This window comes from Acomys minous (genome assembly GCF_964271855.1).
Source record: "Acomys minous genome assembly, chromosome: 6".
Taxonomy (NCBI): Eukaryota; Metazoa; Chordata; class Mammalia; order Rodentia; family Muridae; genus Acomys; species Acomys minous.
The window spans coordinates 96,543,377-96,554,337 of NC_140487.1; the positions used below are offsets into that span (position 1 = coordinate 96,543,377).

Below are 10,961 nucleotides of genomic sequence, written 5' to 3' on the forward strand. Positions count from 1 at the left end.
TTTCATTTAGTGGTTTGTTCCAAGAGAAAACGTGTTTCCATTCTTCCCCAGAGGCCATGCCTGGTAGCTGCTACTCCAGGCAGTGTGTAGTGTGGCCCATGCAATACAGGAGTTCCTGTGTAGCCTCAGGCCAAATAACCCAGGTACTTTGGCTTGTTACCATAGAAGGGGCATCTTGGTCTTCACTGTGTCCACCTCCTGGAGGGAACTGGGTGGCCCAGACACAGCACCCAATATGGCAGGCAGCACTTCATAAGCTTCGAAGCCGTGGACAAAGCCTCCAGATTGTTGCTAACCCTCTTCGGGCAGAGGGCAGCAGTCAGCAGTGCTCTGGCGCATTACCGGGCAGTCACATGTTTCCTGCTCTGCTGGCTGCCCTCAGGGCCTGTACCGGAGAGCCCTTGTGTGCAGGGCGGTAACCCAGAGAGACCAAAGACACAGAAGTGGCAACTTCATAGAAGGGGCCTCTCTGGCCACATAGCCGGCACCGGGCCCACCACCTTCACCATGCTTGAGATGCTGTAGCACAGTGTCGGGACATGCACCTGAGCGACCATTAGTCAAACAATGTTTAGGTAGTGAGCATCAGCGTGGTGCTGGGGATATGAGAGGGAACAAAGCAAGCCTGGTCCTCACAGAGCTTGTATTTTATAGGGGTTACATTTATAAAGGTTTTTTGAGACATAGTTTCTCTACATGGCCCTAGCTGTCCTGGAACTCAACTCTGTAGACCAGGCTGGCCTCAGACTCAGAGATCTTCCTGCCTCTGCCTCTTGAGTGCTGCTGGGATAAGAAACGTGTGCCCCCACCACTCAGCTGGCTTTCACACTTTCAATACACGCTAACCACGTAAGGACAGCAGACTGTCTCTTTTTAGCTCACAGAAGCTAGGGCGTTTTAGTGGCGATAGGACCGAGGTAAACATATGTAATTAGGCCAGAAGAAGCGGGTGATGGCAGGTACATCTGAGCCACAACTGTGTGTGCTTGCTCTGTGTTCAGGAGCAGTAAACAATATGAGGAAGCTTGCTTAGGATGGGGACAGCCTGTGGGAGTGTCACTGGGCATAAGGAGCAGCTCAGGGCAGATGTGAGCATGACACTCATCAGTCTCTGGTGCCCAGGGAAGCTGCAGACCTGGCAGGTGGGGGCGGCACCAGAGATCTGTGCACAGTGCTGTTCCCAAGGCGTGAAGACACCATTGGACTGGCCTCTGTGCTGCAAGGTGTCCCTGCCCTGGTCAGACAGTGGAACAGCTGAGAGGCCTGTGCAGCCTCAAGCTGCTTACGGGGCAAAGCGATGTGCCAGTTGCAGTGGATGGGAACATGCACAGGATTATGGGATTTCAGTTTGGCTGCTCCACTGTGCCTGGGCAGGAAGAGCAGCTGGGAGTGGCGCATGGCTGGTCTTCCTACTTCCTTGCTGTGTGGCCCAAAGTGAGTCATTTCTGTCCTAAACCTGTGGTTGTGCAGGGAACTTAACCCAGATGGGCGTGGTAAGGCTGGCACCTCTCCTGAGCCTCCGAGTTTCCATGGCAGCTGCAGGGAAAGTAATAGATTGCAACTGACTGATTCAGACCCTCTCAGTCAGCCAGGGGAGGGGAGGGTGGACCAGCCCCTGGTACTTCATTAGGAGAAAAGCAAAACCAATGACTTCATACCAACGCATCAGTGATCAACACATACCTACCAAGGCCGCCCTCAGCCGGGCACAGTGGTAAAAGAGATGTCAGTGGGTTCCCAGCCCTAAGCAGTCTGCCATGCCAACCTGAAGTGGTGGCACCAGGAAAGGCTAGTCCTCGGGCCAATATCTTGGGAACAGCTTTGATCAGCCACAGTTCTGACAGTCTATAATCTATGATCCTAATAACCTCATGTACCTGGGCATGGTGGCACACGCCTTTAATCCCAGCACTTGGGAGGCAGAGGCAGGCGGATCGCTGCGAGTTCGAGGCCAGCCTGGTCTACAAAGGGAGTCCAGGACAGCCAAGGCTGTTACACAGAGAAACCATGTCTTGGAAACATCAGAAAACAAACAAACAAACCTCATGAACCAGACAGGCAAGTGCTCTCTCCTGCTTTTCAGCTGAGGAGTCAGACCTAGCAAGCTGAGGACTTGCCTGACGTCATACATTTTTTAGTAGCCAAGGAAAAGCCAGCACCCTCCGGAAGTGAAAACATTTTATTACTTTTTTTTTTTTTCTTTAACTGTGACTTGTGTCCGCCCTAGGCATTTCCTGTCAGTTCTGATGGGAGGCTGGGAGCCCTGGAGCCATCGGCTCTCAGTTCTCTCTGCATGCCTGAGAGTCACTGGGCTGCATGGCCACCAACAATGGTGAGTCCCCTAGGTGGAGAAGCTACGCTGGGCTAGGGCACTTCACTTCAGGAGCAGGTTTTGGAACATTGGTAGAGAAAGGCTGTTGGAAAAGCACAGGATGTTAGGTAAAACAGATCCAAATCCTCACATGCCAAAGGGAAGAGCAATTAGGAGAGCTTCAGGGGACAACATAAGAACCATGGAGGCACCAGGTGTGGTGGTACACGCTTTTAATCCCAGCTCTTGGCCGGCAGAGGCAGGCGGATCGCTGTGAGTTCAAGCCCAGTCTGGTCTACAAATTGAGACCAGGACAGCCAAGGCTACACAGAGAAACTCAGTCTGGGGGCTGGGGTGGGGTGGGGCGGGGCTGGGCGGAAGCTAGGTGTGGTAGCGCACACCTTTAATCCCAGCGCTCTGGAAGCAGGCACAGGCAGATCTCTGAGTTTGAGGCCAGCCTGGTCTACAGAGCAAGTTCCAGGACAGCCAAGACCAGACAAAGAAACCCCATCTCAAAAAAAGTAAAAGTAATACTTAAAAAAGCAAAAACAGCAGGGCGTGGTGGCGCACGCCTTTAATCCCAGCACTCGGGAGGCAGAGGCAGGCGGATCACTGTGAGTTCGAGGCCAGCCTGGTCTACAAAGTGAGTCCAGGACGGCCAAGGCTACACAGAGAGACCCTGTCTACAAAAACCGGAAAAAAAAAAAAAGCAAAAACAAATAAAACCTAAAAAACAAAACAATAAACTGGGCGAGGTGGTACATGCCTTTAATCCCAGCACTCCATAGGCAAAGGCAGGCAGAGTTCTCTCTGAGTTCGAGGCCAGCCTGGTCTACAAAGTGAGTCCAGGACAGCCAAGGCTACACAGAGAAACCCTGTCTACAAAAAAAAAAAAAAAAAAAAAAAAAAACCAACACCAAAAAAAAAAAAAAAAAGGAGGTTCTGGATCCCTAGGATGGGCCTTGGAAGACGCCCAGAATGGAGACACAGACATACAGGCACCCTGCTGCCTCTCAGGCTTTGTGTCTGGGACGCATTAGCTCTGGGACAGTGACCATCTTCCCCTTTGCTTCAGCTCTCAGATGTCTGCAGACAGGGGTCACAGCTAGTGTTCTATGCGGCCCTGAGGCTCCGGAACTCCAGCATCTGACCAGCACTCCCTAGGTCAGATCGAGACCTGGCTCTTTCTCACAGAGAAATCTCCACAGAAGGCCAGGACCCAGCTTTGGGAGGGGAGGGCCTTGTCTGGCCTTCTCAACAGCCTGTATAGAGTCCCCTGAGCATCATCACAGCTCAGCAAAACAGTGTCCCTTTTAGCGAGGAGACACCAAGTCCCCACAGTCCTCTCAATCGTAGAGAGCGTCTTATGCGGCTTCCCCATCCTTGTCCCTCGTTCCCTCCAAAAGGCAGAAAGGCAAAGACATGGGAGAAGCCACACACATCTGTTTACCTGCCTACCTGAAAGAGCTGCCTTGACGTCAGCAGGGACATCCTCCTCCGTGCCCCCTCCCTCACCACCCCCGGGGTCTTAGCTTGTATCTCCTGCCTCACTCTGGGCTCTGGTAAACCTCCCCTGCTTCTTTCCATCCTATTGTCTTTCAATCATTCACGGCAGGAGAATCTGAAGTCAGAACCATGTTCTCTGTCACCGCTCTGGACCCCACTATATTTGGGGGGGGGGAGTGGCAGGCTACCCTAAGAAGCCGGTCCTGTGTCCACAGGAAGCCACAGGCGCCCACTGTGTGGCACAGCCTACCAAACAGCACCCGTCCCTTGTCCAGCTTCTCCCGGGTGGGTCCCCCTAGCTCAGAGCTGGAGCTGCAGGCCATACCAGGGGGCCCACGCCCTGAGCAGCTATACAGGCCTGCCATTGTCTGACAGTGCCAGGCACCCACGTGAAGAATGTAAGGCAGCAGGCTGAGGGCTTGTCCCTGCGGTGGGGGGGGGGGGGGGGCTGAGGCCGTGGGGGAGGAGGCTGGCCGGGCTGCAGCTCAGGGAAGGCAGTGGGATGCAGAGGATGCAGGAGGCGGCTGGGAGGCTGGCTGCAGTGGGAGCAGGGGTGGGACATTCCTCCTGCACCCACGCCAAGCCTGTGGGCCTGAAATGAACGTGAGACGATTGCTAATGAGACCGATGGGAGTTAAACATTCCCTACTCCCGAGGGCTGAGTGAGAAGGGGCAGGCAAGGGGTCTAGGAGGGGGTAGCTTGAACCCCAGGCATGTGCAGAGGCCGCTGACCCAGCCAGACTCTTTTGGAGCTAGGGGCCAGGGCGGCCCCCTCCCCCGCTGTCCCAGGTCCCAGCAGGAGCTGCTGAATCCGCCAGCAAAAGGATTAACTGGCTGAATGGTTCTCCTTCCTCCAAGTCCACGCCAGATGCTGGCACAGATCTTCGCAGCTCCCGACCGCATCTGATGCTAGCTAGGTTGCAGCCACCGCTGGCCCAGGAACTATGGGGGTCCGTCTTCTGATTGCTCAGAGCCCAAACAGACCCTCCAGCTCCTGTTCCCTGCTTTGGCCTTCTCCCGTTTTGATAGACATGGCTTCCAGGCACCTAGGACCCTTCTCCCCAACACTTCATGGCAAGCCTAGTCTCTGCACATTTGGCCTCAGAGCCCTTACCCCAAACTAACTCTCATGGTATAATGCTTGCTTGCCTCACATGTACAAGGTCTGGCTTCCATACCCAAGGCGCCCCACCCCCACCCCCGACGCACGTGTGTGTGTGTGTGTGTGTGTGTGTGAGAGAGAGAGAGAGAGAGAGAGAGAGAGAGAGAGAGAGAGAGAGAGAGAGAGAGAGATCGAGAGAGAGAGAGAGAGATCTAACTCTAGTTTTTCTTGCTGTAACTTAAAATCTCTTTCCTTTTCTGTCCTCAAGTCAGTGGGCAAGAAACCCCAGGTTCAAATCCTGCAGGCAAGCCGGTGGGTAGTGGTGGTGCATGCCTTTAATCCCAGCACTTGGGAGGCAGAGGCAGGCGGATCACTGTGAGTTCCAGGCCAGCCTGATCTACAAAAGTGAGTCCAGGACAGCCAAGGCACAGAGAAACCCTGTCCCGAAAAACCAACCAACCAACCAACCAACCAACCAAACCAAAAACAGATCCGGCAGGCACACGAAAGGGCGAAGGGCGACAACGCCATCCGATGAACCGTGCTTATGGGATTAGGCACCTCCTAGGGCAGTGGAATCACGCTCTTCACGGGGTTCCCTGGTTGGAAAAGCCTTGAGAGGGGAAGAGTCACTCCTCTTAGCCCCTCCCTTCTTTAGCTGTGAGACAGGGAACGCAGGGGTACCCCAGCTTGGGTGCTGGGTTCCGCCCTCCACCCCCAAGGAGTTGGACAAGAGCTCTCCTGGGGACTGGCTGTGGGCGGGTTTTGGCCTTTTCCAGCCCCTGGGCCGCCCCTGCATTCTGGAATCCAGCGGCCTTTGCTGGGCTGACTCTGAGGCTGGCCAGCCAGCCGTCCCCTCTCCACCCCGCCACCTCCCGTGGCACTTAGCTCCCCTGTTCCAGTTTATTCCTCTTACCATGACCACTGCGCCGCTCCGGACCCTGGCCGGTCTCTGAGCCCTGGAACCCTCAGACTCCTCCCTGGGCCATGGCCAACTCAGGCCTCCAGCTCCTGGGCTACTTCCTAGCCCTGGGCGGCTGGGTGGGCATCATCGCCAGCACTGCCCTGCCGCAGTGGAAGCAGTCCTCCTATGCAGGCGACGCCATCATCACTGCCGTGGGCCTCTATGAAGGGCTGTGGATGTCTTGCGCCTCTCAGAGCACCGGGCAGGTGCAGTGCAAACTCTATGATTCGCTTCTGGCCCTGGACGGTAGGCCTGGGGGGGGGCGGGGGGGAGCCCGACGGGGGTGGGGGTGGGGGCACCGACTGGGCTGGGGAGGTTTAGGGCAAGCTTTCTCATAGCCTGCTCACAGTGCTGGGGTGCACACTCTAACCCCTGCACGAGTCCCTAACTGCTGTCCTGTGTACACTGGAGAGTCCAGGCCAGCCAGGGCTCTGGGCTCTGGGCTCTGGGCAGGCAGAAGCACAAGAGGTTGGCAGCTCTGGCTCCCTGTCATGAAACCATAGCCTCACCACTCACCTAACCTTTTGCTCTCTGATGTTCTCCTGTGTAGCCAGGACACTAATACATAGGACATAGGAGGTGGACTGAGGTGAGGGTCTGGCTCCATAAGCCTGTTAACATCCTGCACTCCTAGCCGGGAGAGGTGGCGCAGGCCTGTAATTCCAGCATTCCGGAGGCAGAGGCAGGTGGATCTCTGTGAGTTCAAGGCCAGCCGGGTCTACAAAACGAGTCCAGGACAGCCAAGACTACACAGAGAAACCCTGTCTCCCAAAACCCAAAACCCAAAAACAAAACAACAAAAATCCTCCACCACTCCTCTCATATTCCATATTGACAGACAGATGTATATACATACATGCCTAGGTGTGTACAACACACACACACACACACACACACACACACACAGTCACACCATTACAGCTCTGACCTTGGGGGTCATCCCACCTGCACTCCCACAGGGCCCTGAGCAGAACTGCCACCGGTCAGTCCCACTTGACACAGGTCCGGGCCAATCACAGGCCTCCCTCAGGGATTCAAGTCGCCTGAGCTGCCTGGGGCCTAGAACTCACCAACACAGGCATACAGAAGCAGGCATATGGCTCCATAAATGATTGCCAGGGCTGCTGTTGGGAGCCAAGCTGGCCTTAGCTGGTCCCCACGTACCCTCAGCTCTTGCCCTGGCGACCGTGAGCGGCACCCTGCCCTATCTCCTGCTGCTTGAGGGTGCACCAGGCTTGAGAGGAAGCATCAGACAAGCAAACTCAAATTATCTGTCCACTCTGGCATCATACAGAGGTGTGGGTAAGGGCCAGTGGAAAACAGGGTCATTGGCGATGGCCTCACCCGCACCCCTCACCCCCCCCCCCCCCCCGTCCTTATACACTCACTGTCTCATCTCACATGCAGGCAAGTGCTCGGCCATCTGTAGGCTTCTACGGAAGCCCTTTTATACCGGCTTCCTCCCATTTCAGGTCTGTCCAACCCTCCATTTTGAGCCCTCCTCTCAAAGTTCCCCACACTTGCTCAGTACCTTCTCACCCCACCTCAGGTCACATCCAGTCAGCGAGAGCCCTGATGGTAGTGGCGGTGCTCCTGGGCTTTGTGGGCATGGTGCTCAGCGTTGTGGGCATGAAGTGTACTCGCGTTGGAGACAGCAACCCCATCGCCAAGGGCCGTGTGGCCATCTCCGGGGGTGCCCTCTTCCTCTTGGCAGGTGAGTGAGTGCCCTGCCTCTTTTCCCTTCTTGGCCGTGCAGCTAGCTGGGTCACCTCTGGTGGCTGGCTGGGCCAGGCAGAGCTGAGCACACCTACTTGGTCTTTAGGTCTCTGTACTTTGACTGCTGTTTCATGGTATGCTACCCTGGTGACCCAGGAATTTTTCAACCCCAGCACACCTGTCAACGCCAGGTGAGTGCCGAAGCTCGGCCTCCTTCCTATGTGTCCTCCCCTGGCCCCAGTTGCCACTTTGAAGAGAAAAATGAGGAACCAGCCCCAGCTAGTTTTCTAAGACCGGAGGAGAGCCACATGGGGGTGTGGTCAGGCCCCTGGGAGGGACAGAGGACCTGCTGAGGACATCCTGGTGGCAGTCAGACCCCAGAGGACTCCAGTGCCCTATCTCTGGGGGCTGTCAAGTCTAGCTCTATATTCTTTCTGGGTGACCTGGGTCACTTGTGACTTAATCTTTTCATTCCAGAACCAGCTCTCCTGTGGTTGTAAGGGTCCAAGAGGTGCTGAGGAAAAAGATTTCTCCCAGAGCTCAGTACCCCTGGGCGTGCTATTCTCCCATTGGTGGCAGCAGGCCAAGATGGCTTCCTGCAGAAGGCACTGGAATTGGGGGGTGGGGGTGGGGCCTGGGAAGCTGGGACTTGAGAAAATGGTTAGCTAAGGACAGGCCCAGCAGCTGTGAGGAGAAGGTGCTCCTCATCCTGGGTGAGGCTGCAACTGTTCTCTGCTGTATGCGGAAGAGCAGGGAGGAGGCCAGCCCTGCAGGGCGACTGTTGCCTTGCCTCTCCTTCAGCAGAAGCTCTGGGTGAGGGAGGTAGTGGCAGGAAGCAGGCCGTATCATAGGTGCTACTTTGGTCAGAATTTGTAAGGGTAAAGCCATGGGTGGGTGAGAGGGCAGACAGGGGATTTCAGTGGGGCCTGGGTGTGTCTGGTTTCTTCCCTTCCTCTCAGCCCCCAGCCAAGAGCAAAGAGTGATAGGCCCCTATCCAAACATCCTGACTCTGAGGTGGAGCAGGACAAGGAAGAGCGCTTGGGCTGTCTCCAAGGGAAGGCTCCATGTGGAGAGACGGAGAAGGAGAATTCAGACATGAGTTGTGCCCCGGGTGGGCAGCGACAGCACAAAGACCTGCCGTGCAAGGTCTAAACCCAAGGAGCCAAGCTGGGACTAGGATCACCCCTTCAGGGCTCTCAGGGCCGCCTGGGCTGGGTCCTGAAAACACAGTTAAGCCTCTGTCTGCCCTCCAGGTGCAGATTAGAGCATCCTCCTGGTGCGGTTGGGGGGTTAGGGGGCCGGGGTGAGGGCTGAGGTGAGCCTGAAGGGGGATAAAGGGAACAGCAAGGCAAGTCCCTCAGTCAGGAGGATCCATCTGAACTGGCCTCAAATGTAGAGAAAGGGCTGGGAAGGTGTTCTAGAAGGAGAAGGCGCAGGGGTGGCGAAAAACCAGGCTGGCTGGCAGGGCTGGGTGTGGACAGTCCAGAGGGCCAGGCGGAAAAGCAACCGTCTCCAGAGGGCAGTAAGGAGCAGACCTGGCTGGCTGGCTGTCCCACAAACCAGACCTTGACAGGGAAAGAAGAGAGCACACTGTCTCACTGCCTCCATCTGAATCTCCGTATCCACCAGAGGAGGACGTTGTTGAGCTGTGTGGTGTGGCCCTGCTGGTGGGGAGGGACGGGGGGTGAGCGCTCACCCTAGGTTATAGAAAGAGGAGGCCCTGTAAGCTTGTGTACTGACCTCTCTGTCTACCAGGTGCTGGTTGGGGTGGGGGTGGGGGTGGGGGTCGGGGTGAGGGTGGGCAGGACCCCCGAGAGGGTTGGGGCTAGGCAGGACTGGGTCTTGCAGCCTGATATGGGTCCTCCTCTTACAGGTATGAATTTGGCCCAGCTCTGTTCGTCGGCTGGGCCTCTGCTGGCCTGGCTATGCTGGGAGGCTCCTTTCTCTGCTGCACATGCCCAGAGCCCGAGAGAGCCAACAGCATCCCACAGCCCTACCGCTCTGGACCCTCAACTGCTGCCCGAGAGTACGTCTGAGTCTGCCTGCCCTGCCCAGGCCCTTCCTTCACCTAGCAATCCCCATTTGCCCAGAACTCCAGTCAGACTACATAATGCCCTGGGGCAGGGCAGATTGGGGGTACTGATCCCCTTGAACTCAGTCTGGAGCTCCAAGCACCTGGTCCTCCGCACAGGCGCTGAGCTAGACTCAGACAGACACTCAAAGAGATCAGAGGCAAGGCCCAGCCCCCACATGTCACCCAGTAAGAACCAGGCCTGGTCTGAGTCCACCAGAGTGAGCACACCAGGTTAGCCGCTGGCTCCTTCACCTGCCCACGCTGCAGGGGCCATCTGTCTAGGATATGCCGGGCCCTAAGAACCAACCAAGAAGGATCTCCCAGCCGAGCACTTTGTGCCAGACGGCTCTTCGTACGCCTCACATGACCACACGGAGGAAATGCTCCCGGCTAAGGACTGTCCCCCACCTCACACACAAGGACACTGAGTTTCAGAGAGACCTGGAGGCGCCTGTCTTCTCCTGTCTATGAGAGCAGGCCTCAGGCTCTGGCAGTTTACTTGCCTAACATTGTGTGGATGCCCATCCAGCCCGTCCAGGTCACAAGGTCAGACCGTGTCCTTCCTACCCCCCACCCCCCACCCCCAGGAACGGGCCCCAGACAGGACTGCCATAAGAATCTTGTGCCTGGGCCTGAACCCCACAGCCCCCCAGCCCCCCCCCCCCCCCCCCGCCAATCTCATATGTCTTCCTTCATTCCACTAACCAGCTTTCTCTCTTTTGACTTGCAGACCCGTTGTTAAATTGCCCGCCTCCGTCAAGGGCCCCCTGGGTGTGTAAAGTCCAGGTTCCCAGCCAGGCCCTAACCCCTACCACATCTAGACTGTGTGTTTGGTTTTGTTTTTGTCTTTGAAAGAGAAGTGAACATTCGGCCCCCAAGTGTGATGTCACTCTATCTGTTCCCATGCACACAGGGTGGCATCTGGGACTAGAGAGGTCAGAGCCAACTCCTGGGGCTACTGAGGTGGGTGTCAGGGCGCAGGCAGAGCTGGAAGCGGTTAGGGTTCTTGCTCTGTATCTCTGCCTGCCCCGCCTTGGAGTTTGGCTCCAGGACTTCCATGACGGGAGATCAGAGCTACCCTTGGAGGACACCTAAAGTCTGGCCTCGTAAGGGAGCAGAGCCTCAGGACACATGGAGGCCATCCCATAGGTAGAATGTTGTAGGCCCTCCCTGGGAGCCTTCCTGAGGAAAAGGATAGTCTCTGTGAGGCCAAACTGGGGGGCTGGGCCACAGCAGAGTGAGGGGACACTGTAGGAGCTCCCTGGGTGAAGAGTAGAGAGGGGCGTGG

General features: G+C 56.4%; 1 protein-coding gene across 1 annotated transcript; it reads left to right on the forward strand.

Moving 5' to 3' along the window:
• The first annotated feature begins 5,587 nt into the window (after nt 1–5,587).
• CLDN19 (claudin 19) lies at nt 5,588–10,551 on the forward strand. The gene is made up of 5 exons (XM_084787417.1): nt 5,588–6,129; nt 7,433–7,597; nt 7,706–7,790; nt 9,473–9,625; nt 10,404–10,551. Exons 1-5 carry the CDS (start codon nt 5,907–5,909, stop codon nt 10,450–10,452), a joined length of 675 nt encoding a protein of 224 aa, XP_084643543.1. The 5' UTR covers nt 5,588–5,906; the 3' UTR covers nt 10,453–10,551.
• The last annotated feature ends 410 nt before the right edge of the window (nt 10,552–10,961 follow it).